Source organism: Salvelinus sp. IW2-2015, linkage group LG26 (genome assembly GCF_002910315.2).
Source record: "Salvelinus sp. IW2-2015 linkage group LG26, ASM291031v2, whole genome shotgun sequence".
Classification (NCBI taxonomy): Eukaryota; Metazoa; Chordata; class Actinopteri; order Salmoniformes; family Salmonidae; genus Salvelinus; species Salvelinus sp. IW2-2015.
In genome coordinates this window covers 38,118,915-38,145,891 of record NC_036866.1, presented here as the reverse complement: position 1 = coordinate 38,145,891, position 26,977 = coordinate 38,118,915, and the positions used below count along the sequence as shown (strand labels likewise).

The 26,977-nt window shown below is 43.2% G+C and overlaps 1 protein-coding gene across 2 annotated transcripts in view; it reads right to left on the bottom strand.

Annotated features, from left to right (window-relative positions):
• LOC111953013 (chromatin remodeling regulator CECR2-like) overlaps positions 1-26,977 on the bottom strand; it is a 68,958-nt gene that overhangs the window by 28,902 nt on the left and 13,079 nt on the right. For both annotated transcript variants that reach the window (XM_023972078.3, XM_023972076.3), the window contains exon 2: positions 832-926. In XM_023972078.3, coding sequence (XP_023827846.1) covers positions 832-926 — 95 coding nt within the window. The remainder of the gene's footprint in view (positions 1-831; positions 927-26,977) is intronic.

The following is a 26,977-nucleotide window of genomic DNA, read 5'->3' as shown; positions in this document are numbered from 1 at the left end:
AGGGGTGAGTGCCGATGCAACAACAGAAAAGAAAGGAGGAGAAAAAAAATGGCTTATCTTGAAAGAGCAGTTTGCACTTTCACACAGCTGCAGGCCCCCCACTATCCCATCTCTCCCCTTCTCCTCCTCTGCCAACACCCCCGCCCCCCTCCCCAGCTCCGCCGGAGCGTTTAACGCGTGCGGATGAAAAGGGCAGCTCTTTGAAAGGCCAGAGCCACCCCCGGGATGCCAGCGGCTGTCTTGTCCAATAAGGCAGGTTGTCCTGTTACTGCATGCCTGGGTGTGGAAACTATCAGCCTTAACCTCCCTCATCCCTCCCGAGTCACAGGCTGATAGGTGCCTACCCCAGTGGTGCTGATGGAGCAAGAGCAGGAGAGGAGGAGGTAGCGGTGGTGGGTGGGGGCCCCTTCAGGGCTGGAACATTTATTTCACTTTCCTTTGCTCTTCCCACTCCCCTCGCTCACATTTAGTCATCAAGGAACTGCCCCCCCCCCCCCCCCCCCCCCCTCCCAGGGAAAAATCCGCCTAACCCCAGTTTCCTTTGTGAGAAGCCTCACTCAGTTGCAAAGGCTGATTTCAACACAAGCTGTGCACACTGATGTGCTCACTACTAAACAGGGTGTGTGACTCAAACTTCCCGTTTCAGGCCCATACGGCCCCTGGATGTTGTCACCAAGACTGGTCTGTTAGAAAGAAGGTAAAGAGATGTGCTGCTGTGTGCTGGCGAGCTAAGAAGTTAGGCCTAGTTCTGAGGCTCTCTAGAAAGAAAAAGTATGGATATTGAACTCCCATATAAATAAAGAATGTAGGAAACCTGGGGGAACTACTTACGTGATGTCTGTGCGCTGGTAGCATCCTTGCAGCAGTGAGACGAGGAGGTCAGCCAGAAAGTCTGTGTCCTGCTTCTGTAGCGCCTCTTCCAGCTCCTACCACACAGAGAGAGAGACACAGCCAAGAGGTCAACCTTTGAGTTATATGGAGATCCACTTTTTAAAGGCACATGAAAATCTCAGTTTTAAAGTCGGCATATAACATTTAATGGTTGGTGTTAGTCACAGGTCGGTGCAGTTAAAAAAAAGCATTAAGATTCCAGAGTGATACGGATGCCCTGGAGTAAAACCATAGGTGGTGATGGGAATTTAGGGCTTCCAAGACATAGTTTGACATTTTCAAAGAAACAGGAGCTCTTGTAGCAAAACTTGGTTGAAGTGTGGATATTGGAACTAGTAACTTATATTGTAAGAGCCATAGGGGACCAGAATACCAGACAGTATTCTAACGCTTTTSAGTCTAACACTCTTGATCATGACAAACAACCATATAGAACGTGTGTATGAGGTAGGCTGTGCGTAGGGGACCTGTTTGAGTTGCTGTGGGAGGGATTAGTAGACATGTTCTCAGAGGAGTCCTTTCTGCCAGCGGTTGGAGCCGAGGTTCAAGTTCAACCCTGACCCCTCTCCTGCCTGGCATTGTGTGGCCGCCGTTTAGGGCTTATGAAGCGGCAGTAACCGGGAGAGCAAACTCTAAAGGCCCTCAAATAGCCAAGGAGAGACGGCAGCAGGAGACTAAGGCCACCGCTACAGACCCGCGCCCCCCCTCCTCCGCTGACCAACCAGGCCACAGCACCCCACACCATTACCCAGCATGCTTTTCTCTCTCCCCGGGATACCCAAAGGCCCTCGGCTACAGAGCAGAGGCGGGGGAGAGACAAGGGAGGCTGAGAGGGCAAAAAATGCTAATGAAAAGTGCTCCATCAACCAACTGTCCATTTCACTTAACCCCTCCCCCGTTTCCCAAGATGCAAAGCGACTCTTCAGCATTGGCCCTTCCTCTTTAAAAAGGAATCTGCCTGCAGCCGACTGCCCCTCGGTCTCTAGCTAAAGAACTCACTTCCAAATTCTCTGCATAAAACACATCACCCCTCCACCTCCCCAAAGAAAAAGCATGTTGACAGTCCAGAATAAACTCAAGGGCAAGGAGGCCCATTTCATTGTGCAGCCTACAGATTGCTGCCCCTCTAGAGAAACGGTGAGTGCCGGGTCACTGGGGGTCAGTCTCCACACCTCCCGGCTGTGGAGAGGCACAGAAGACAGGAGTCAACAGTCAGCAGGATGAAAAATGGAGGGAGGGAGGGGTTGAAAAACAGGATAAGATGGATGCATCTGCTTTGGGGTTAAAACTCCTCAGACAGCTACTCAGGACTGGTTGGTGCTGCAGCAGAAGCATGCAAGAGGAGCTGCCTGGGCTGATTATCTCCAAGTCCTTTTATTCAAAACAGAGTTCATTAAGCTTCTTGAGCACATTTTAATGGCAAAAAAAGTTATTGATCAATCTGCTTACAGTGGCAAATTAGAAAGATTTTAAAGGATCTACAGAATAATTCAATATGAAGAGCCTGGGAGGGGGAGATCACAACCCTGGGAGGGCCTGGGACTAATCTACAATAACATGGTTAGCTCCTGGGAGTAGGGCTGTGGGGGTCATTCAATTTTGTCAGCCGGTGATTGTTAAGCAAATATTTGCCCGTCTCAGGGTAATTGACTGTTAATTAACATAAACACGTTTAGCATCTCCTGGCGTCCACGCATAGCCTACAAGCCACTAATGCAGACCTTTGGATTTAGATGTTTTAAAAATGTAGATTTTCCATTTAATATAGCCTACACCATCACAATAAATCCATTAGTTATTTGACAGGTCTAAAGAAACATTATATGACGAAAATGTAGTTGATTTCAGAATAGCACACAGTAGTCCTTATGTTAGGCCCCGATATGGCTATGCCTTACGGCTGTGGGCTACACTGGTTCATTTAGCAGACAAGATTTGCTTAGTATTCAATGGCATTTGCACATGTGCATCAACCGCCTAATCAAAAAGGCACCTCTCTAGCCTCAGTGCCATTTCGGTCATAGAACATGGGGCTCTTTCAACAGCTACGCTCACAGTGTTATGATAGCACATGTACAGTATGTGTACATGTGCAATAACAAAAACTTGTGTGTAGCAGCGGGTGTGTACAGGCTTGTGAACAAAAGTCTGTACCCATGTCTCAGGAGACCAGGAAGTGCCAGGGAGAGTGACATTATCTCAGTGTCCTCCTGTCGACAAGGGGGAGACCAGAACCAACTGTCCTCCATGATGACCCTTACAGTAAGTTTGTAGGGTCTTCCCCCATTTCAGTATGTAGGGGTTATCATGGAGGACTCTTGATTCTGATCTGGTCTCCCCCTTCCTGTCAACAGGAGGACATTGAGATCCTGTGTCACGCTTCCTGGCACTTCCTGGTCCCCTGACAGCCAGCCCCTGGGCCGGAGAGGGCCCATCAATCAGGGGCAGGCTGCACTTTGATCACACTTCAAACCTGGGGCCGGCTGGGAGAGCCGGGGCCCAGTCCAGTGGAGCAGCCCTGGATTAACACCACCCGACTCCACCTTTGAAGTGCCACTCGGCAGCTCAGAATGCAAAGGATTGAAATTAATGTGGTGTGTGCACAGCATGGCGGAGATCCCTCTGTGAGCTCACCGTAAAAAATAAAAAATAAGCACACACAAGGCTTGATTAAGGGCCGTGAGGGACACTCACTGCAGCGCTCATGCAAGGAGCTAACACTGGTCCCCGCAAACAAAGTGAGGACACGCCTCACTCGCCGAAGCGCCCCGATGATCTGTGCATGGTACAGATATCCATGGTCTAAGACAAAGATATGCCCATCTCCATCTTTGTCCAAATCACAGAGGGTTGACAGACTTATCACGAGGCACTAGACAGCAGGCTGGTAAACACTCAAGTGAGTCAAATGCTTGAAGGATGATTGGAGGGTGAGTCAATGTTAAGTCAAAGGTGTGTTACATCCTCTAAAGCACTAAACCCCCTCAGGCCTGTCAGTGGCTCTGCTGTAGCTTGCTAAACTGAGGGTAGGGTAGTGTAGCTGGCCTGGCTCACTGTCAGAGCAGGAGAGTGCAAATGAGAGTGAGGAGTAATGCGAGTGTGCTCGTGTCAGGGTGGCTCTGGACATTTGACAGGAAGCATTTCAAAATTTGACATATAGGCCTACGCATTGGGTGTGTAACCTGATTATGTCGTCCACCCACGGCATAATTCATCTTAACAGAACATGCCACTTACCGAATTCCGATGCGCATCATGATTTTAGAATAATTGTCCAAATGTTCTTGCTCAGCCAACAGCAAAATCACTAGCCTATGTCAATCTACTGTCTCCCATAGAAAAGTTGACCTATTCTACTGTTCAGCTTGTCGTTGTGTGTGGAAAATAAAATAGCTTATTCCAAACAAACTCTGGGACAGATCCCAAATGTATACAACCAGTACATCAAAATAACTTTAAAAAGCATTGAGACTGATGCAACAGATCAGAACCTTAAAAAACAGTGGTCACCAACCGGTTGATCACAATCTACCTTCAAGGCATTCCTAGTCGATCACCAAACATTTCTGTAGAAAAGCCAATGATAAAAGACTTCCGCTCCATTAGAATGCGTGTTGTGCTGTTGGCGGTGGGTGTACTGGATTCAGAAGCCATGCGCACCAGGTAGGCAAATGTTGTTCCCATTGTGAACCATTTCATTTGTCTGACAAGACAAACCCTGCCTACCCAGAGGCCCGGGAGATTTGTGGCAAAATCGAGTTGCGCTGGTCAAATCGGATAGCTCAAATCCCAGTGCATACAGATTCCATGACCTAGCCACAGCAAAGTTTAATAGTCTACTTTAGATTTCATAACTTTTAAAACCATGACCAGAGATACTGCTGTTTTTATGAGTGAGTTTAACTCTACATCCCTCCGCTGAGACTAATGCCTGGGAAAATGTTTTTGGAATGGTCAAACTTTCTAGAGCTCCGACCTTCCAAACTAAGGATCACTGACGTCAAGATTTGACCTAGTTTCTTCTTCTCCTCCCTCCCCACCCCTGAGTTCCCAATTGTCTTGAAAGCGCCACCAGTCCAGTAAAATAAAAAAGCAAATTATTTCACATTTATGCTCAGCTGTGCCTCAACTGCTACACCGAGTGATCTATATTGGCAGGCATATAGCCAATACGCTGTGATAACCTATGAAGTCTTCTGCACAAATCTTATCCCTACATAACTGTTTTTATTAGGTTAACTTCTTGCCACTAGGGGGGTGCCATTTCGACATAGTCCAAATTCGTCTCCAAATTAAACTGCCTCGTACTCAATTCTTGCTCGTACAATATGCATATTATTATTACTATTGGATAGAAAACAATCTCTAGTTTCTAAAACCGTTTGAATGATGTCTGTGGGTGAAACAGAACTCGACTTAGAGCAATTTTCCTATGTGTATGTCAGAATTCAGAATTGTACTGGCTGCTCTGAGACCTGTGTATTAATTTGCCTGTCCTCTATTGGTTGAGATGCACTGCATACGCCTTCCCCTGGGTGTCAGCGAATAGGGAGACTTGAAATGGACTCTCTGCGTAGTCCCCAAAGGTTATAAATTGAATTGGAATCACGGTGGCCAATCTTTTGGATCTTCGCTCGGGRGCAAAGAGGAGCCTTGCGTATCGTTGTGGAAGCTCTGGTTTTAGCTCCTTAGATAATTCCGGTCATGTTTTATTCGATATAAGCTTTAAAGACATCATAATCTTGTTATTTTGAACCGAATTATTTCAGTTTATAGCGATTTTCTGGCATTTCTTTGTGACGCACTTTCAAGAGTTGGACACTTTCCCTGTACATGCCGAACGTTAGTGGCCATTTCGACAGGACAAGAGMACATKTTTCGACCAAAAGACGATTAGACCGGAGAAAGGACACATTGCCCAAGATTCTGATGGAAGCTCAGCTAATAYTAAGAACTATTTATGCTGATAAATCGTTGTTCTGTTGAAAAATGMTAAACGRATAAGCTGCCATTTTTTMGGGGGTAGCTTCGCTTTGGCGCAACTTGTATTGCGCAGTAAGGTTAATTTTAAAAATGTAATTCAGCGATTGCATTAAGAACTAATTTGTCTTTCAAATGCTGTCCACGCTGTATTTTTTAGTCAAGTTTATGATTATTTAATGATTAGACTAAGTCACTCTCCAAGATGGCGCCCGACATTTTCTGCCCAGTTTAGCTACTTTTCTCATTGTATAACCACGATTTTTGTGGCTAAATATGCACATTTTCGAACAAACTCTATATGCATTGTGTAATATGATGTTACAGGACTGTCATCTGAAGAATTCTGAGAAGGTTAGTGAAAAAATGAATATATTTTGGTGGCGATAACGTTATCGCCCCTTTGCCTTGATTTAATGCTGGGGTGATGTTAGCTCATGTGGTATGCTAATATAACGATATATTGTGTTTTCGCTGTAAAACACTTAGAAAATCTGAAATATTGTCTGGATTCACAAGATCTGTGTCTTTCGATTGCTGTAGGCTGTGTATTTTTCAGAAATGTTTTAGGATGAGTATTTTGGTAATTGACGTCGGTCTCTGTAATTATTCCGGCTGCTTCCAACGCTATTTCAGATTGCAGCTGCAATGTACAACTGTGATTTATACCTGAAAAATGCACATTTTTCAAAAAAAACATATCCTATACCATAAATATGTTATCAGACTGTCATCATATGAAGTTGTTTCTTGGTTAGTGGCTATATACAGTGGGGAGAACAAGTATTTGATACACTGCCGATTTTGCCGATTTTCCTACTTAAAAAGCATGTAGAGGTCTGTAATTTTTATCATAGGTACACTTCAACTATGAGAGACGGAATCAAAAACAAAAATCCCGAAAATCACATTGTATGATTTTTAAGTAATTAATTAGCATTTTATTGCATGACATAAGTATTTGATACATCAGAAAAGCAGAACTTAATATTTGGTACAGAATCGTTTGTTTGCAATTACAGAGATCATACGTTTCCTGTAGTTCTTGACCAGGTTTGCACACACTGCAGCAGGGATTTTGGCCCACTCCTCCATACAGACCTTCTCCAGATCTTCAGCGTTTCGGGGCTGTCGCTGGGCAATACGGACTTTCAGCTCCCTCCAAAGATTTTTATTGGGTTCAGGTCTGGAGACTGGCTAGGCCACCTCCAGGACCTTGAGATACTTCTTACGGAGCCACTTCTTAGTTGCCCTGGCTGTGTGTTTCGGGTCGTTGTCATACTGGAAGACCCAGCCACGGACCCATCATCAATGCTCTTACTGAGGGAAGGAGGTTGTTGGCTAAGATCTCGCAATACATGGGCCCCATCCATCCTCCCTCAATACGGTGCAAGTCGTCCTGTCCCCTTGCAGAAAAGCATCCCAAAGAATGATGTTTCCACCTCCATGCTTCACGGTTGGGATGGTGTTCTTGGGGTTGTACTCATCCTTCTTCTTCCTCCAAACACGGCGAGTGGAGTTTAGACCAAAAAGCTCTATTTTTGAATCATCAGACCACATGACCTTCTCCCATTCCTCCTCTGGATCATCCAGATGGTCATTGGCAAACTTCAGACGGGCCTTGACATGCGCCTGCTTGAGCAGGGGGACCTTGTGTGCGCTGCAGGATTTTAATCCATGACGGCGTAGTGTGTTACTAATGTTTTCTTTGAGACTGTGGTCCCAGCTCTCTTCAGGTCATTGACCAGGTCTGGCGTGTAGTTCTGGGCTGATCCCTCACCTTCCTCATGATCATTGATGCCCCACGAGGTGAGATCTTGCATGGAGCCCCAGACCGAGGGTGATTGACCATCATCTTGAACTTCTCTATTTTCTTCTATTTTCTAATAATTGCGCCCAACAGTTGTTGCCTTCTCACCAAGCTGCTTGCCTATTGTCCTGTAGCCATCCCAGCCTTGTGCAGGTCTACAATTTTATCCCTGATGTCCTTACACAGCTCTCTGGTCTTGGCCATTGTGGAGAGGTTGGAGTCTGTTTGATTGAGTGTGTGGACAGGTGTCTTTTATACAGGTAACGAGTTCAAACAGGTGCAGTTAATACAGGTAATGAGTGGAGAACAGGAGGGCTTCTTAAAGAAAAACGAACAGGTCTGTGAGAGCCGGAATTCTTACTGGTTGGTAGGTGATCAAATACTTATGTCATGCAATAAAATGCAAATGAATTACTTAAAAATCATACAATGTGATTTTCGGATTTTGTTAGATTCCGTCTCACAGTTGAAGTGTACCTATGATAAAAATTACAGACCTCTACATGCTTTGTAAGTAGGAAAACCTGCAAAATCGGCAGTGTATCAAATACTTGTTCTCCCCACTGTATATCTTATTTAGTCGAATTAGGGATAGCTACTGATGCAGGAAAAAAATGGTGGACAAAAAAAAGTTGTGTCTTTTGCTATGGTGGTTAGCTAATAGAAATACATATTTTGTCTTCCCTGTAAAACATTTAAAAAAATCGGAAATGATGGCTGGATTCACAAGATCTGTATCTTTCATTTGGTGTCTTGGACTTGTGATTTCATGAACATCTGATTATATGATATCCCTGTCGCTTTAGGCTAGGCTATGCTAGTCAGCTTTTTTGATGGGGGGGGGATCCCGGATCCGGGTTTGTGACTCTATAAAGGTTAATGTTACATTGTAAGTCACGTAAAAAATACAAATCTGAGCGGTAGATCTCGGGTTGCTTTTTGACTGTGAAAGTGATCTTGACTCAGAAAATGTTGTGACTCTGGCTTAAAATGTTGCAAAAAAATTACTTCACATTCTAGCTGCACAGCAACGCGCACACAGCAGGCTACACGTGAATGTTCATTCCATAATGCAATCCGCCCAAACACTAGGCTTGGGCGGATTGTCATACCGACCTTGTGCCATACCAGGATATTCGGTAATACCGGCACTGAACATAAGGGGCGCTATTGTAATCCGACAGTTAGCAATGCTAAAGAGTACATGTAAAATCAAAGAGAATTATAACTAAATGCTAATGACAAAAACGGACAGTAAGCCTCTTGATCCAGAGCATTTAGCACATTTTAGACAGTTAACTTAATAGTTATAAGATATCTAGCCGGCAAACATTTCTCTGTGAATTCCATACTGCAACTACACTGAACAAAAATATAAAACACAACAATTTAAAAGATTTTACTGAGTTAAAATTCATATAAGGAAAACAGTCAATTGAAATAAATTCATCAGGCCCTAATCTATGGATTTCACATGACTGGGAACACCAATATGCATGTTGGTCACAGATAACTTTTTWAAAAACTTTAGAAACTCAGGGGCATGGATCAGAAAACCAGTCAGTAACTGGTGTGACCACCCTTTTCCTCATGCAGCACAACACATGTCGCATAACATTGATCAGGCTGTTGATTGTGGCCTGTGGAATGTTGTCCCCATCTTCTTCAATGGTTGTGCGAAGTTGCTGGATATTGGCGGGAACTGGAACACTGTCGTACACGTCGATCCAGAGCATCCCAAACATGCTCAACGGGTGACATGTCTGGTGAGTGTGCAGGCCATGGAAGAACGGACATTTTCAGCTTCCAGGAATTGTGTACAGATCTTTGTGACATGGTGCCATTCATTATAATGCTGAAACATTAGGTAATGGTGTTAGCTGAATGGCATGACAATGGGCCTCAAGATCTCGTCACAGTATCTCTGTGCAAATTACCATCGATAAAACAATTGTGTTCGTTTTCTGTAGCTTATACRTGCCCTTACCATACCACCACCATTGGGCACTCTATTCACAACATTGACATCAGCAAACCCACCCACAAAACGTAATCTGATCSTTACAGTTGAAACTGGGATTCATCCGTGAAGAGCAAACTTCTCCAGTGTGCCAGTGCCAATCGAAGGTGAGCATTTGTCCACTGATTTGGGTTACAACGCAGAACTGCACTCAGGTCAAGACCAGGATGAGGACAACGAGCATGCAGACGAGCTTCCTTGAGACAGTTTATGCAGAAATTCTTCTGTTGTGCAAACCCACAGTTTCATCAGCTGTCCGGGTGGCTGGTGTCAGGTCCTGCTCTGGTGGTTACAAGRGGTCTGCGGTTGTGAAGCCAGTTGGACGTACTGCCAAATTCTCTAAAAACGACATTGGAGGCAGCTTATGGTAGAGCAATGAACATTCAATTCTCTGACAATGGCTCTGGTGGACATTCCTGCAGTCAGCATGCCAATTGCACACTTCCTCAAAACTTGAGACATCTGTGGCATTGTGTTCTGTGACAAAATATCCTCAGACATAGTTGCTAATATATGCATATTATTATTCGTATTGGATAGAAACCACTCTGAAGTMTCTAAAACTGTTTGAATGATGTCTGAGTATAACAGAACTCATATGGCAGGCAAAAACCTGAGAAAAAAATCCAAACAGGAAGTGGGAATTCTGAGGCTGGTAGATTTTCAACCAAGCTCCCATTGAATTCACAGTGAGATATGGATGAGTTTGCACTTCCTACGGCTTACACTAGATGTCAACAGTCTGTAGAACTTTGTCTGATGACTCTACTGTGAGGGGGGCCGAATGAGAGAGGAATTAGTCAAGTCTGCCATGACCTGACCATGCGCGTTCACATAAGAGGGAGCTCTGTTCCATCGCTCATCTGAAGTCAATGTAATTCTCCGGTTGGAACGTTATTCAAGATTTATGTTAACAACATTCTAAAGATTGATTCAATACATCGTTTGACATGTTTCTACTGACTGTTACTGAACTTTTGGTCATTTCGTCAGCTTTTAGGGAACGCGCTTCGTGACTTTGGAATTGTTTACCAAACGCGCAAACAAAAGTAGCTAATTGGACATAAATAACAGACATTATCGAACAACTCAAGCATTTATTGTGGACCTGGGATTCCTGGMAGTACATTGTGATGAAGATCATCAAAAGGTAAGGAAACATTTATCATGTAATTTCTGGTTTCTGTTGACTCCAACATGGCGGCTAATTTGACTATTGTTCTGAGTGCCGTCTCAGATTATTGCATGGTTTGCTTTTCCGTAAAGTTTTGTTTAAATCTGACACAGCGGTTGCATTAAGGAGAGGTTTATCTATAATTCCATGTGTATAACTTGTATTATCATCTACATTTATGATGAGTATTTCTGTTGAATAGATGTGGCTATGCAAAATTACTGGATGTTTTTGAAACTAGTGAACGTAACACGCCAATGTAAACTCAGATTTTTAAAATATAAACTTTATCAAACAAAACATACATGTATTGTGTAACATGAAGTCCTATGAGTGTCATCTGATGAAGATCAAAGGTTAGTGATTAATTTTCTCTCTATTTGTGCTTTTTGTGACTCCTGTCTTTGGCTGGGAAAATGGCTGTGCTTATTGTGGTTTGGTGTGACCTAACAATCGTTTGTGGTGCTTTCGCTGAAAAGCATATTTGAAATCGGACACTTTGGTGTCCGATTAACAACAAGATTACCGTTAAAATGGTATAAGACACATGTATGTCTGAGGAATTTTAATTATGAGATTTCTGGTTTTTGAATTTGGCGCCCTACACTTTCACTGGCTGTTGTCATATCGATCCCGTTACCGGGATCGCAGCCCTAAGAAGTTTTTAACAGGGATGTTAACAAATATGTGCACAAAATTGAGGGAAATAAGCTTGTGCTTAAGGAACATTATCTCATCTCATGAAACATGGGACCAACACGTTACATGCTGTGTTTATATTTATGTTCAGTGTAGATTAGAGGTCGACCGATTAAAATCGGCATGGCTGATTAATTAGGGCCGATTTCAAGTTACCATAACAATCAGTAATCTGCATTTTTGGATGCCGATTACATTGCAATCCACGAGGAAACTGCGTGGCAGGCTGACCACCTGTTATGCGAGTGCAGCGACAAAAGGACCTTGTGGCTGCAAGGAGCCAAGGTCAGTTGCTAGCTAGCATTAAACTTATCTTATAAAAAAACAAATCTTCACAATCACTAGTTAACATAGTAATATCATCAACCATGTGTAGTTAACTAGATTGTCCTGTGTTGCACATAAATTAACAGGCACCGCATTGATTATCATCGAATCGCAGCCTACTTCAACTTCGCCAAACGGGTGATGTTTTCACAAAAGCACATTGCCGAAAAAAAGCACAATCTTTGCACAAACGTACCTAACCATAAACATCAATGCCTTTCTTAAAATCAATACAGAGAAGTATATATTTTTTTAAGCCTGCATATTTAATTAAAATAAATGCATGTTAGCAGGCAATATTAACTAGGGAAATTGTGTCACTTCTCTTGCGTTCAGTGCACGCAGAGTCAGGGTATATGCAACAGTTTGGGCCGCCTGGCTCGTTCCTGTTTCCTAATTATGACATAACATTGAAGGTTGTGCAATGTAACAGCAATATTTAGACTTAGGGTTGCAGCCCGTTCGATAAAATACGGAACGGTTCCGTATTTCACTGAAAGAATAAAAATGTTGTTTTCGAAATGATAGTTAACCGGATTTGACCATATTAATAACCAAAGGCTTGTATTTGTGTTTATTAGATTATAATTAACTATGACTTGACATTTGATAGAGCAGTCTGAGCAGTGGTAGGCAGCAGCAGGCTCATAAGCATTCATTCAAACAGCACTTTAGTGCGTTTGCCAGCAGCTCTTAGCAATGCTTGAAGCACAGCGCTGTTTATGGACTTCAAGCCTATCAACTCCCAAGATTAGGCTGGCAATACTAAAGTGCCTATAAGAACATCCAATAGTCAAAGGTATATGAAATACAAATGGTAGAGAGATAAAGTCGGCGCGTCATAATTCCTATAATAACCACAACCTAAAACTCCTTAACTGGGTATATTGAGCGACCAGCTGTAATATGTTCTCATGTTCTGAGCAAGGAACTTAAACGTTAGCTTTTTTACATGGCACATATTGCACTTTTACTTTTTTCTCCAACACTGTTTTTGCATTATTCAAACCAAATTGAAAATGTTTCATTATTTATTTGAGACTAAATAGATTTTATTTATGTATTATATTAAGTTAAAATAAGTGTGTATTGTTCATTCAGTATTGTTGCAATTGTCATTATTACAAATATATATAAAATATATTATAAAATCGGCCGATAAACCTCTTGGGTAGGGGGCAGTATTTTCACGTCCAGATGAAAAGCGTGTCCCAAGGTAATATGCCCGTTACTCAGGCCCAGAAGCTAGGATATGCATATAATTGGTAGATTTGGATAGAAAACTCTAAAGCTTCTAAAACGATATGGCAGGCAAAACCCCGAGGACAAACCACCCAAAAAAATGTTATTTCAGCCTACCAATGTTTCCAATGGCTTTCAAGGCCAAAACCTCCTAGATTGCAGTTCCTAGGGCTTCCACTAGATGTCAAGTCTTTAGAAAGAGTTTCAGGCTYGTTTCTGGAAAAATAAGTTAGAAGTTGTAGTTTTTCTAAGTGGTTAGAAAATACCCGAGCTCTGAAGCAAGCTTCCAGAAAATTGGAACGGAAATGGCGCCACACCAAACTGGAAGTCTTCCGACTAGCTTGGAAAGACAGTACCGTGCAGTATCGAAGAGCCCTCACTGCTGCTCGATCATCCTACTTTTCCAACTTAATTGAGGAAAATAAGAATAATCCAAAATTTCTTTTTGATACTGTTGCAAAGCTAACTAAAAAGCAGCATTCCCCAAGAGAGGATGACTTTCACTTCAGCAGTAATAAATTCATGAACTTCTTTGAGGAAAAGATCATGATCATTAGAAAGCAAATTACGGACTCCTCTTTAAATCTGCGTATTCCTCCAGGGCTTAGCTGTCCTGGATCTGCACAGCTCTGCCAGGGCCTGGGATCGGGAGAGACACTTAAGTGTTTTAGTACTATATCTCTTGACACAATGARGAAAATAATCATGGCCTCTAAACCTTCAAGCTGCATACTGGATCCTATTCCAACTAAACTACTGAAAGAGCTGCTTCATGTGCTTGGCCCTCCTATGTTGAACATAATAAACGGCTCTCTATCCACCGGATGTGTACCAAACTCACTAAAAGTGGCAGTAATAAAGCCTCTCTTGAAAAAGCCAAACCTTGACCCGGAAAAAATAAAAAACTATCGGCCTATATCGAATCTTCCATTCCTTTCAAAAATTTTAGAAAAAGCTGTTGCGCAGCAACTCACTGCCTTCCTGAAGACAAACAATGTATACGAAATGCTTCAGTCTGGTTTTAGACCCCATCATAGCACTGAGACTGCACTTGTGAAGGTGGTAAATGACCTTTTAATGGCGTCAGACCGAGGCTCTGCATATGTCCTCGTGCTACTAGACCTTAGTGCTGCCTTTGACACCATCGATCACCACATTCTTTTGGAGAGACTGGAAACCCAAATTGGTCTACATGGACAAGTTCTGGCCTGGTTTAGATCTTATCTGTCGGAAAGATATCAGTTTGTCTCTGTGAATGGTTTGTCCTCTGACAAATCAACTGTACATTTCGGTGTTCCTCAAGGTTCCGTTTTAGGACCACTATTGTTTTCACTATATATTTTACCTCTTGGGGATGTTATTCGAAAACATAATGTTAACTTTCACTGCTATGCGGATGACACACAGCTGTACATTTCAATGAAACATGGTGAAGCCCCAAAATTGRKCTCGCTAGAAGCCTGTGTTTCAGACATAAGGAAGTGGATGGCTGKAAACTTTCTACTTTTAAACTCGGACAAAACAGAGATGCTTGTTCTAGGTCCCAAGAAACAAAGAGATCTTCTGTTAAATCTGACAATTAATCTTGATGGTTGTAAAGTCGTCTCAAATAAACTGTGAAGGACCTCTGCGTTACTCTTGACCCTGATCTCTCTTTTGACGAACATATCAAGACTGTTTCAAGGACAGCTTTTTTCCATCTACGTAACATTGCAAAAATCAGAAACGTTCTGTCCAAAAATGACACAGAAAAATTAATCCATGCATTTGTTACTTCTAGGTTAGACTACTGAAATGCTCTACTTTCCGGCTAAAGCACTAAATAAACTTCAGTTAGTGCTAAATACYGCTGCTAGAATCCTGACTAGAACCAAGAAATTTGATCATATTACTCCAATGCTAGCTTCCCTACACTGGCTTCCTGTTAAGGCAAGGGCTGATTTCAAGGTTTTACTGTTAACCTATAAAGCGTTCCATGGGCTTGCTCCTACCTATCTTTCCGAGTTGGTCCTGCCGTACATACCTACACGTACGCTACGGTCACAAGACGCAGGCCTCCTAATTGTCCCTAGAATTTCTAAGCAAACAGCTGGAGGCAGGGCTTTCTCCTATAGATCTCCATTTTTATGGAATGGTCTGCCTATCCATATGAGAGACGCAGACTCGGTCTCAACCTTTACATTTTTATTGAAGACTCATCTCTACAGTAGGTCATATGATTGAGTGTAGTCTGGCCCAGGAGTGAAGGTGAACGYAAAGGCTTTGGAGCAACGAACCGCCCTTGCTGTCTCTGCCTGGCCGGTTCCCCTCTCTCCACTGGGATTCTCTACCTCTAACCCTATTACAGGGGCTGAGTCACTGGCTTACTGGTGCTCTTTCATGCCGTCCCTAGGAGGGGTGCGTCACTTGAGTGGGTTGAGTTACTGACGTGATCTTCCTGTCTGGGTTGGCGCCCCCCCTTGGTTTGTGCGGTGGTGGAGATCTTTGTGGGCTATACTCTGCCTTGTCTCAGGATTGTGAGTTGGTGGTTGAAGATATCCCTCTAGTGGTGCGGGGGCTGTGCTTTGGCAAAGTGGGTGGGGTTATATCCTTCCTGTTTGGCCCTGTCCGGGGGTATCATCGGATGGGGCCACAGTGTCTCCTGACCCCTCCTGTCTCAGCCTCCAGTATTTATGCTGCAGTAGTTAGGTCGGGGGCTAGGGTCAGTTGTTACTGGAGTACTTCTCCTGTCTTATCCGTGTCCTGTGTGAATTTAAGTATGCTCTCTCTAATTCTCTCCTTCTCTCTTTCGAGACCTGAGCCCTAGGACCATACGTCAGGACTACCGGGCATGATGACTCCTTGCTGTCCCCAGTCCCTGCCCTGCCTGCATGTTCAACTGTTCTGCCTGCGGTTATGGAACCCCTACCTGTCCCAGACCTGCTGCAACTCTTAATGATCGGCTATGAAAAGCCAACTGAATTTATTCCTGATTATTATTTGACCATGCTTGTCATTTATGAACATTTTGAACATCTTGGCCATGTTCTGTTATAATCTCCACCCGGCACAGCCAGAAGAGGACTGGCCACCCCTCATAGCCTGGTTCCTCTCTAGGTTTCTTCCTAGGTTTTGGCCTTTCTAGGGAGTTTTTCCTAGCCACCGTGCTACTACACCTGCATTGCTTGCTGTTTGGGGTTTTAGGCTGGGTTTCTGTACAGCACTTCGAGATATTAGCTGATGTACGAAGGGCTATATAAAATAAACTTGATTGATTGATTGGTTCCCATTTTGGCTGTAGTGTTTCCATGCACATGGGTGAAAGCGCGGTAATGAACATACTATTCCCGTCTTAAATTGTATAGTTTATTTACGTATCAGGGTACCTGAGGTTTGATTATAAACGTTGTTTGACTTGTTTGGATAAGTCTATAGGTAATGTTTGGGATTCATTTTGTATGCATTTTGGAGGGAAACCAGTGGATTATAGCTAAACTGAGTTTTTATGGATATAAAAGGACTTTATCAAACAAAAGGACCATTTGTGATGTAACTGGGACCTTTTGGAGTGCCATCAGAAGATCTTCAAAGGTAAGGCATTTATTATATCGCTATTTCTGACTTCCGTGTCGCACCTGCCTGGTTGAAAAATGTTTTTCATGTTTTTGTATGCGGGGTGCTGTCCTCAGATAACCTCATGGTGTGCTTTCACCGTAAAGCCTTTCTGAAATCTGACAGCGGTTGGATGAACAAGTTAAGCTTTATTTTGATGTATAATACTTGTTTTTTCATGAATGTTAAATATTTATATTTCTGTCATTTGTAATTCGCGCTCTGCAATTTCACCGGATGTTGGTCAAGTGGGACGCTAACGTCCCACCTGCCCATAAGAAGTTAATCGGTATCGGCTTTTTTGGTCCTCCAATAAATCGGTATCCGCGCTGAAAAAAATATAATAAATCGGTCGACCTCTAGTGTAGATCACCTGGCGGCACAACACAACAGTGAGTGACTATCAAGGCTTGTAAACAAACACCATGTGACTGGGGACTACCGGTAAGTTTCCTAATTAAAAATTGTTAAAGGTGAAATGAACACAAGCATCTTTATCTCCTAACATATTGCACAAGTTGACTGCAGGTATTTACTTAAGTAGTTACAAATAAACATGTATACTTAAAAAAAAAAAAAAAAAAAAAAAAAAGTTAACAGTATCCAAATGCCCCGATATAGGGTATACCACCCAAGCCTAGAAAACACAATTGTCAAAAGCGCACTCCACATGCGAGCAGTTTCAGTTGCTAATATGACTAAGATTGGGACTTTGGCTATTGGACAATGACAAAAGGTTGATTTGAAAACCAGTAGAACATGTGAAATAGCCTACTGGTTTCAATGGCCTATGGAAGTCTTGATTAAATAATTGCCTCCACTTTTATAATAAGTGGATTTTGTCTCGGCTACTTTGAAGCAAGATAAGAAATGCCTCATAATATGAAGTAAAACGTTAAGGTTTCACACAATTAAGTAAACGTTTTCAAAAAGGCATTATGCTTTCAGCTCACATTGCAAAGTGGTGTGATGCGCTGAAGCCTGCCTACCGTTGCCTAAGCACTTGAATGGTGAATGGGAAGCGTGCTTCAATTACCAGTTGAGAAATAAAAACAGTAAACTTTTTAAAAATAACTGCCATCAAAACTGTTAACACGCGATTACATTTAGAATTGTTGCGCTGATTGGGCTTATAAAAATCACATTACACTCCAGCAGCAACAGGAGCTGTAGCAGCACCTCTGTAGGCTCTGTATTTGCATGATGTGCACATGTGATAAGACTCATAAGGACTAACGAAGATGCACACACCAATTTAATTCAACTAAATTAATAGGGATAACGATTCCACCGGAGCCCAAACCAATCCAAATTAAGCATGCATCGGTCACCGATTGAAATGTTATGAATTACCGGTTCCACTAATGTTTTTTACTCATCGTTTCATTCCCGAAAATACCTCTCATTTTGTGACTGAAATGAGTCCTCTACTTCGGTTCAGTAGCTTAGACATTTTATGCATGTAACTGCGTATGACTGTTAGATAACTAAGCGCACAGTGCTGGAGGCACAGCTGCTCACGCCAGCGAGACCTAGGCCTGTTCTAATAAACCATTCATACAGCTTCATTTAGATGTTTGTAAAATGGCTTACAGAATGTCAAATCATGGGCTTTATTAGTTGAGTGACAACCAATGTAATTTGCAGGGTAATCATTACCAAATGTACTGTAGAAAATAGTGTTTTATCTGAGTCGTGTAGCCTACCGGAGCAGACAACACAAAATGCTCACTGGGGGTTTTCAATCATTCAGATTTAATTTTGGATTGTTCACCTTAAGAAATAGTTTTGGTAGTTTTGCTTTAAAAACAGTCAGTGTATTTGGTCATTTTTCATTGAACAGGGTAATTTGCATTTATTCATAGGTGAGAGCAGGAGAAGCTCTCCGTAAAATTACAAACCATTCTGTTTTGAGACCGGTTAAAATCCAAAGGTGCATTAAATTAAATTGGCTAAATGCCATGCTAATACAGTTGAAGTCGGAAGTTTACATGCACCTTAGCCAAATATATTTAAACTCAGTTTCACAATTCCTGACATTTAATCCAAGTAAAAATCCCATTTTAGGTCAGTTAGGATCACCACTTTATTTTAAGAATGTGAAATGTCAGAATAATAGTAGAGAGAAGGATTTATTTCAGCTTTTATTTCTTTCATCACATTCCCAGTGGGTCAGAAGTTTACATACACTCAATTAGTATTTGGTAGCATTGCCTTTAAATTATTTAACTTGGGTCAAAAGTTTCTGGTAGCCTTCCACAATAAGTTGGGTGAATTTTGGCCCATTCCTTCTGACAGAGCTGGTGTAACCGAGTCAGGTTTGTAGGCCTCCTTGCTCGCACATGCTTTTTCAGTTCTGCCCACAAATTTTCTATAGGATGGAGGTTTGTCCATTTGGAAGACCCATTTGCGACCAAGCTTTAACTTCCTGACTGATGTCTTGAGATGCTGCTTCAATATCCACAATTTTCCTTCGTCATGATGCCATCTATTTTGTGAAGTGCACCAGTCCCTCCTGTAGCAAAGCACCCCCACAACATGATGCTGCCACCACCGTGCTTCACGGTTGGGATAGTGTTCTTCGGCTTGCAAGCCTCCCCCTTTTTCCTCCAAACATAACGATGGTCATTATGGCCAAACAGCTCTATTTTTGTTTCCTCAGACCAGAGGACATTTCTCCAAAAAGTACGATATTTGTCCCCATGTGCAGTTGCAAACCGTAGTCTGGCTTTTTTATGGCGGTTTTTGAGCAGTGGCTTCTTCCTTGCTGCATGGCCTTTCAGGTTATGTTGATATAGGACTCGTTTTACTGTGGATATAGACACTTTTGTACCCGTTTCCTCCAGCATCTTCACAAGGTCCTTTGCTGTTGTTCTGGGATTTATTTGCACTTTTCACACCATAGTACGTTCATCTCTAGGAGACAGAACGCGTCTCCTTCCTGAGAGGTATAACGGCTGCGTGGTCCCATGGTGTTTATACTTGCGTACTATTGTTTGTACAGATGAACGTGGTACCTTCAGGCGTTTGGAAATTTCTCCCAATGATGAGCCAGACTTGTGGAGGTGTACAATTATTTTTCTGAGGTCTTGGCTGATTTCTTTTGATTTTCCCATGATGTCAAACAAAGAGGCTCTGAGTTTGAAGGTAGGCCTTGAAATACATCCACAGGTACACCTCCAATTGACTCAAATGATGTCAATTAGCCTATTAGAAGCTTCTAAAGCCATGACATCATTTCCTGGAATTTTCCAAGCTGTTTAAAGGCACAGTCAACTTAGTGTATGTAAACCTCTGACCCACTGGAATTGTGATACAGTAAATTATACGTGAAATAATCTGTCTGTAAACAATTGTTGGAAAAATTACTTGTGTCATGCACAAAGTTGATGTCTTAACCGACTTGCCAAAACCACAAGTTTCTTGTTAACAAACTGTGGAGTGGTTGAAAAACAAGTTAATGACTCCAACCTAAGTGTATGTAAACTTCCGACTTCAACTGTATATAAAATATAAATATTGACATAGTACTAGCTCAAAAAATGTTTAATCTGCAAAAATAACAAGTTAATCAGTGGGTGATTTGTGGGATGGTAGATGCTCAGTCTGCGCCATGGCTCCGCTCAGGTGCACACACACACAGTTTAGAGAAGTCATCCCAGCTCAGAGAGGCACAGCTCTTGAGCTCCCATTAGCAGCAGATTTTACATATATAAATGGAAAATGTCCATGCAAAACATTTTAGCGCATCGAATAGTATCGAACCGTATTGGATCACTTCTTTCCCCTAATCAAACCAAATCGCAAACCAAGTAAAACTTATCGTTCCTGTACTGTATCGCAGCCCATGTTTCTAGATGCACATTCCCACAAATGAACCTATTGACCGATAAGTATGACCACTCAAATGTATTTCCATCAATGAAAAGGCTAAAAACCATTATTTTGTAATAGGATTTTTTTTCTCCTGGACAGCTATTTCTCAGGGGTCACTTGCAGCTTCACACCTGGACTACAGGGTCAGAGGTTGGCGTCCGGCATTCTGACTCACAGCAGAGGAACTCCAGGCTCTGCCATGAGCAAATCAGCAGCATAATATATGCCATTTAGCAGACACTTTTATCCAAAGCACATGTGACAAACTCATTCCACGGAGGGCCGAGTATCTAAAGGTTTTCGCTCCTCCCTTGTACTTCATTGATGAATTAAGGTCACTAATTAGTAAGGAACTCCCCTCACCTGGTTGTCTAGGACTTAATTGAAAGAAGAAGAAAAAAACTGCACACACAAGGCCCTCCATGGAATGAATTTGACACCCCTGATCCAAAGCGACTTACAGTCATGGGTGCATAGAACTGTCATAACGTGTAACACAAGACATATTTCCTGTCAACGATGGGCTAACCCCACCACAAGCCTCTTGGTCAGAGAGAAAAACACCCACATGCTTCACAAACATTTGCTGATTGTGTAAACAGGGCCTCTGTGGTGGGTTAACACAGCAGGTTGGCTGGAAGTGAGCACAAAGAGCCCAGAGCTCCTCGCTCCACAGGCCGGCAGATACCCCAGGTAGAGCCAGGGAAGCCCGGGGTCAAAGACCACTGCCCATTTAGAGAGCCCCCCCTCCCTCCTCCTGGGGATGGTCATCTGCCATATGACCAAACTATAGAGAAAACAGGACACGTGCTCAGTCAGTCACAAGCCTGACCCTCTCATCAACAGAAAAGTCTGAGGAGCATGGTAGGTGCATTTTAAGATAAAAAATATATATATATAGTCGCACCCAGTTCTCCCAATCATTGCTCGTGTCCCAACGACAATGTGTGGCCTAATCCATATCTGTGAAGGAGAGAAAGCCTGGTGTGATAAGCCCTGCCGCTGAGACTGTATCTGGCGGCCCCAGAGCTCTAGCAGACCCAGAGAGGCCGAGGTATCAAGGCTGGCCTCTCTCTGAAGAGCCTCACACCAGACGCTTTCCATGCCAGTGCCGTTTACAGCTCCAGGAGGAGTTCAAGCAGGCAGTTAGACGAGGGGGTCGGGGGAGGGGAGGCCTATCTGCGTTGTGTGAAAGCTCTTATCTTCTCACTTACCTCCCCCCACTCTCCTCCAGGAGCCATCAACTGACAACACTCAACCCTCCCCTCCCACACGACACGCAGCAAAGCACACACCATAACACAGGAAGACGCCCTCACATCCTCAGGATGTGCCATGCATTCGTTCTGGAGAACATCGAGAGAAGTCAGTTGCATACCTGACCTTGAGAAGATAGATAAATAAGATGGATGCCTTGCCTGCATACCACCTATCCCGGATGCATAATCAGTTCGTTGGAACTTGTGATGGGTCCGCCCATCTCGCACTTACTGCTGCAAGCTGTGAAGCCCCGTAGCAATGTTGCCACATTTAACATTATGCCCTCTGTGCTACCTGGTTATGGTCTCCATTTGGCCCCTGAAAACAATGACTGGACTTAACAAAACTGTTTACATGTGAATTCTCTTCTACTACTACTTTACCATATAACACATAGGGGCAATTCCACGGTATTGGACTTTTTCACCTACAATGGGTATTATTCTACACACTGGCTATTATTTTAATGCGCTCTGCCCCCAAATAAGACAACATTTGTTGGTCCCGACCAATTCCGAACCTATCATAGACATCTGTGTTTCACAAGTTTGGACAGAGAGCAGTACAGCAGGTTTCAGTACAGCAAAGTAGAGTATAGTTCAGTTCATTATAGTGTACTCTATTCTACTTTTCTTTACTGTGATGTACTGTCAACTTGTGAAGCCAACTGTGGTTTGTAACTACTATGAATTCCCATTGTGGCCAACTCGATTGCAAAAATTCCTRTACAGAATTTTCGGAAATTCCGTTATCTATTTGGCAACGGAATTGTGTTTTAATCACTTAATAATTCAAAAAGATTGATATCAGTGAAAACACTAACAAACTGACAGAAGTAACAACTTAAAGGTAGACGTACGAACTTTCATTATCCTCCCTCATGAGGGAGAGGAATTACAAAATTACATAAAGGAGGCAACGTTTCTTAAACTTACAGAAGGCAGAAACATTTATCCAAAACTACAAGTGTTGATATTAGTTGGCAGGGCTATTTATTTCTAATACCTTTTTAACGACTTTCTGGTAGATGTTGTCTAAGACTCCTTTTCCAGCTGCTTGACCAGAAATCAAAGCCTTTACTTATTCCAAATTTGTAGGATGGAGAAAAATTGAAAAATGGATATGCCTTTTCTTAAAAATATGGTCTCTTATCTTTCATTTGACACCAGATTTGACATGCTATAAACTTCACATGTTGGTGCTCATGGGTCCTTTTACACGGAAATGACCATAGGTAAACCAGAGGCATACACACTTAGCAAATTGCTGATTCCCATCGATCAAGTAGGGGCTCCGGCTGATTTTCATTGCAGTCAATGGTCAGGGCCAGTTGTGACAGGTGGCTGGGCAGATCTTTCCTGGGCTGTGCTCACTGCCGTGCAGACAGCAGAGCCCCCTGGGTGTGGATCATTAAGCACAGGAGATGGGAGGCCAGCATCAGAACGCTCATTCCTACACAACCACACGGGTAAACACGTTAACTTATTATGGCTGCAGGGGCAGTATTGAGTAGCTTGGAAGAAAGGTGCATAGAGGTGCCCAGAGTAAACAGCCTGTTCCTCAGTCATAGTTGCTAATATATGCATATTATTATTAGTATTGGATAGAAAACACTCAAGTTTCTAACACTGTTTGAATGATGTCTGAGTATAACAGAACTCATATGGCAGGCAAAAACCTGAGGAAAAATCCAAACAGGAAGTGGAAATTCTGAGGCTGGTAGATTTTCAACCAAGCTCCCATTGAAATCACAGCGAGATATGGATGAGTTTGCACTTCCTACGGCTTCCACTAGATGTCAACAGTCTGTAGAACTTTGTCTGATGACTCTACTGTGAGGGGGGCCGGATGAGAGGAGAATTAGTCAGGTCTGCCATGAGGTGACCATTCTTTGACCATGCGCGTTCACATGAGAGGGAGCTCCGTTCCATCGCTCATCTGAAGTCAATGTAATTCTCCGGTTGGAACGTTATCCAGATTTATGTTAAAAACATTCTAAAGATTGATTCAATACAACGTTTGACATGTTTCTACGGACTGTTACGGAACTTTTGGACATTGTCAGGTTTTAGTGAACGCACTTCCCAGACTTTGGATTTGTATACCAAACACGCAACAAAAATACCTATTTGGACATAAATGATGATTTCTTGTGGAAGTGGGAGTCCTGGGACTGCATTCCGACGAAGATCAGCAAAGTGAAGATTTATAATGCTTTTTTGAGTTTTGTTGACTGCACAATTTGGGCGGGTAACTGTATGGCTTGCTTTTGTGGCTGAACGCTGTTTTCAGATGATTGAATATTGTGTTTTGCCGTAAAGCTTTATGAAATCTGACACAGCGGTTGCATTAAGAACAAGTGTATCTTTAATTCTATGTAAAACATGTATCTTTCATCAAAGTTTATGATGAGTATTTCTGTTATTTGACGTGGCTCTTCGCAATTTCTCAGGATATTTGAGGCATTTCTGAACATGGCGCCAATGTAAACGGAGGATTTTGGATATAAATATGAACTTAATCGAACAAGACATATGTATTGTGTAATATGAAGTCCTATGAGTGTCATCTGATGAAGATCAAAGGTTAGTGATTCATTTTATCTATATTTCTGCTTTTTGTGACTCCTGTCTTTGGCTGGAAAAATGGCTGAATTTTTCTGTGACTTGGTGGTGACCTAACATAATCGTTTGTGGCGCTTTCGCTGAAAAGCATATTTGAAATCGGCCACTTTGGTGGGATTAACAACAAGATTACCTTTAAAATAGTATAAGATACATGTATGTTTGAGGAATTTTAATTATGAGATTTCTGTTGTTTGAATTTGGCGCCCTACACTTTCACTGGCTGTTGTCATATCATCCCATTAACGGGATTGCAGCCATAAGAAGTTAACCCCCCCCAGAACTGGAGTTTCCTGCTTTACGCCAACCACCTATGGTCTCATTTCCCACATTGTATACCAACACACACTCACAGGGCCCATTAACATTTAGAAAAAAGAAGAAAAAAAATCTGACCAATGTGGTTGGAGGAGGCAGGAGGGAGGGAGCATTGGGCCAGAGAAAACACCACGAGGCAGATGGGAGAACAGAGGTAGGACTAGAATTGCAGCAACATGAGAACAGCAGCAGTGAGACAGGGGAAACGGCAACAAGTGAGACAACGGAACAGTGAAGTGAGACAGGAACTAGGGAGGAGCAATAGGTGAAACTAAAAACACAGCATAACTTACAGGGAACATCATGTAGGCTACTAAAGACAAGGAAACATTGACTTAAAACAAATCACAGAGAAACGCATGCTTGACAGAACCATTTAGAACACTCTTTGTTTAAGGTCGTTCTGACTACAGACTCAAGCCTGTACCCATCTATACCACCTTAAACCCTCCTCCCTTAGCCCTAGTCCCACACGTCTTCCCCAATCGACGCCTTCCTCACACACAAACAGCAAACCCCCTCTCCCAGTCTGAGGCGGTGGGGAGATTCCCGCTGGTTAATGCACTCACCCCCACCAACACACACTCCCCTCTTCCCTGTTGTCTTGAGGGAAGAACAGCACTGCCCTCCTGTCCGAAAGATTTCCCACCCCGCTCTTACCTGCTCAATGTGTGATCTTGCATCACACTGTATTGAGCGTGGCACGCAAACACACGGCTGCCAGGCACACTAAATACATATTAGTTAGGCTTAGTTTTTGCTGGCTTTCAAGGAATCCCCCTAGACAAGACCTGATTCAGAGAAGCTCATAAGTAACGTACCTTCTACCATGTTCGATCTTCTCTACAAGCCAACAACAAGAGGAGCCCTTGAGAGAGCAGAGCAGCGAGGGTAGAGGCTGCCCCAGACTGGAGACAGAGAGAGGGAGCCATGGGGAGCAGCAACAATGGAGCTGGTTGAAACAAACCCCAGTGTACGTGACCCTCACCCCCCATCTCCTGATGTGAAACCATCTCATGCATGTACTGCTCCTCTCACTTGTCAATCACAGCTGGGGGAGGGAAGCTGGCTCTTACAATATGCCTGGGCATGGTTGTTAGAGAGACATGCACTCTAAAGGACTAAGAATGTGTGTATGAGTGCCTGTGTATTAATGAAGGATCCATATCCTTGAGGGATTACAGCAGGGTGTGAAAAGGATTGCACTTTGAGTTACCCAACATAGCTGTGTGAGGGTTGCAGGTGTGGCACATTCAGAGGATGAGTCGGAGTGGGATGTGTTGGGAGGCTGGGTGGTGTGAAGCGCAGAGCTACGAGAGAACTCTGGATGTATTCAGCTGAGACGGTACGATAAAACACACGGATGATGAAATGCTCATTATTGTTGTATGGCTGACAAAAGAGCTGAGCAGGCCAGGGTTAAAAAAGGTAAAGCTATGACCGCTGATCTTTTTCAAGACACAGCGTTATGCTGGCTGCAACATGGCCAGCTGACCCATTCCTTATTGATAGCGCAGATCCCACAACCAACGCTCACTTACTCCCAAAAACCACAGAAGCTCCACTGAGGACCCCCCCCACCCTCACATCAAAGCCCTTAATTCAACCCAGACTCCAGCAGCACGCTTTAAGTGACTGTTATCTCCGATTTATAATCCACACACTGCAAATCAGCGGATACCAGAGGGCACCGTCTAAACTTGGGGGACGTCACAAACTCTATAGATCTTTCACTCTAATCCATTTGCTTTTAGACAAGAGGCCTTGCTCACTCAGCTCCCCGCTCTAATAGGACTAAATCTTCCTTTCCAATCAGGCGCAGGCCTAGGAAGAATAGAAGCCCCCACCCAGTCAAGACAGGCTGCAGCAGCACCCAGTCAGCAGCACCTCCACCCTCCAGAGGGAAGGCAAAGAAAGAGCCACCATCTGGGGTTTAGTCATGGTGATGCCAGGGCTGGAGCCGCTCCGCTCTGGTGGCTAGATGAATAAAAGGCTATTTAGCGCTGGCACACTGAACAGCCCAGCCCAAGTTGGGTGGGGAGACATGGGCGCTATAAAAACCTGTGGTGCGGAGAATGCGGACGGAATCCAGACATTAAAACATAATATTCGAAAATGTACTCAACTTAGTAGGGTCAGTCCACCTCAAAAAGTACAATAAAAAG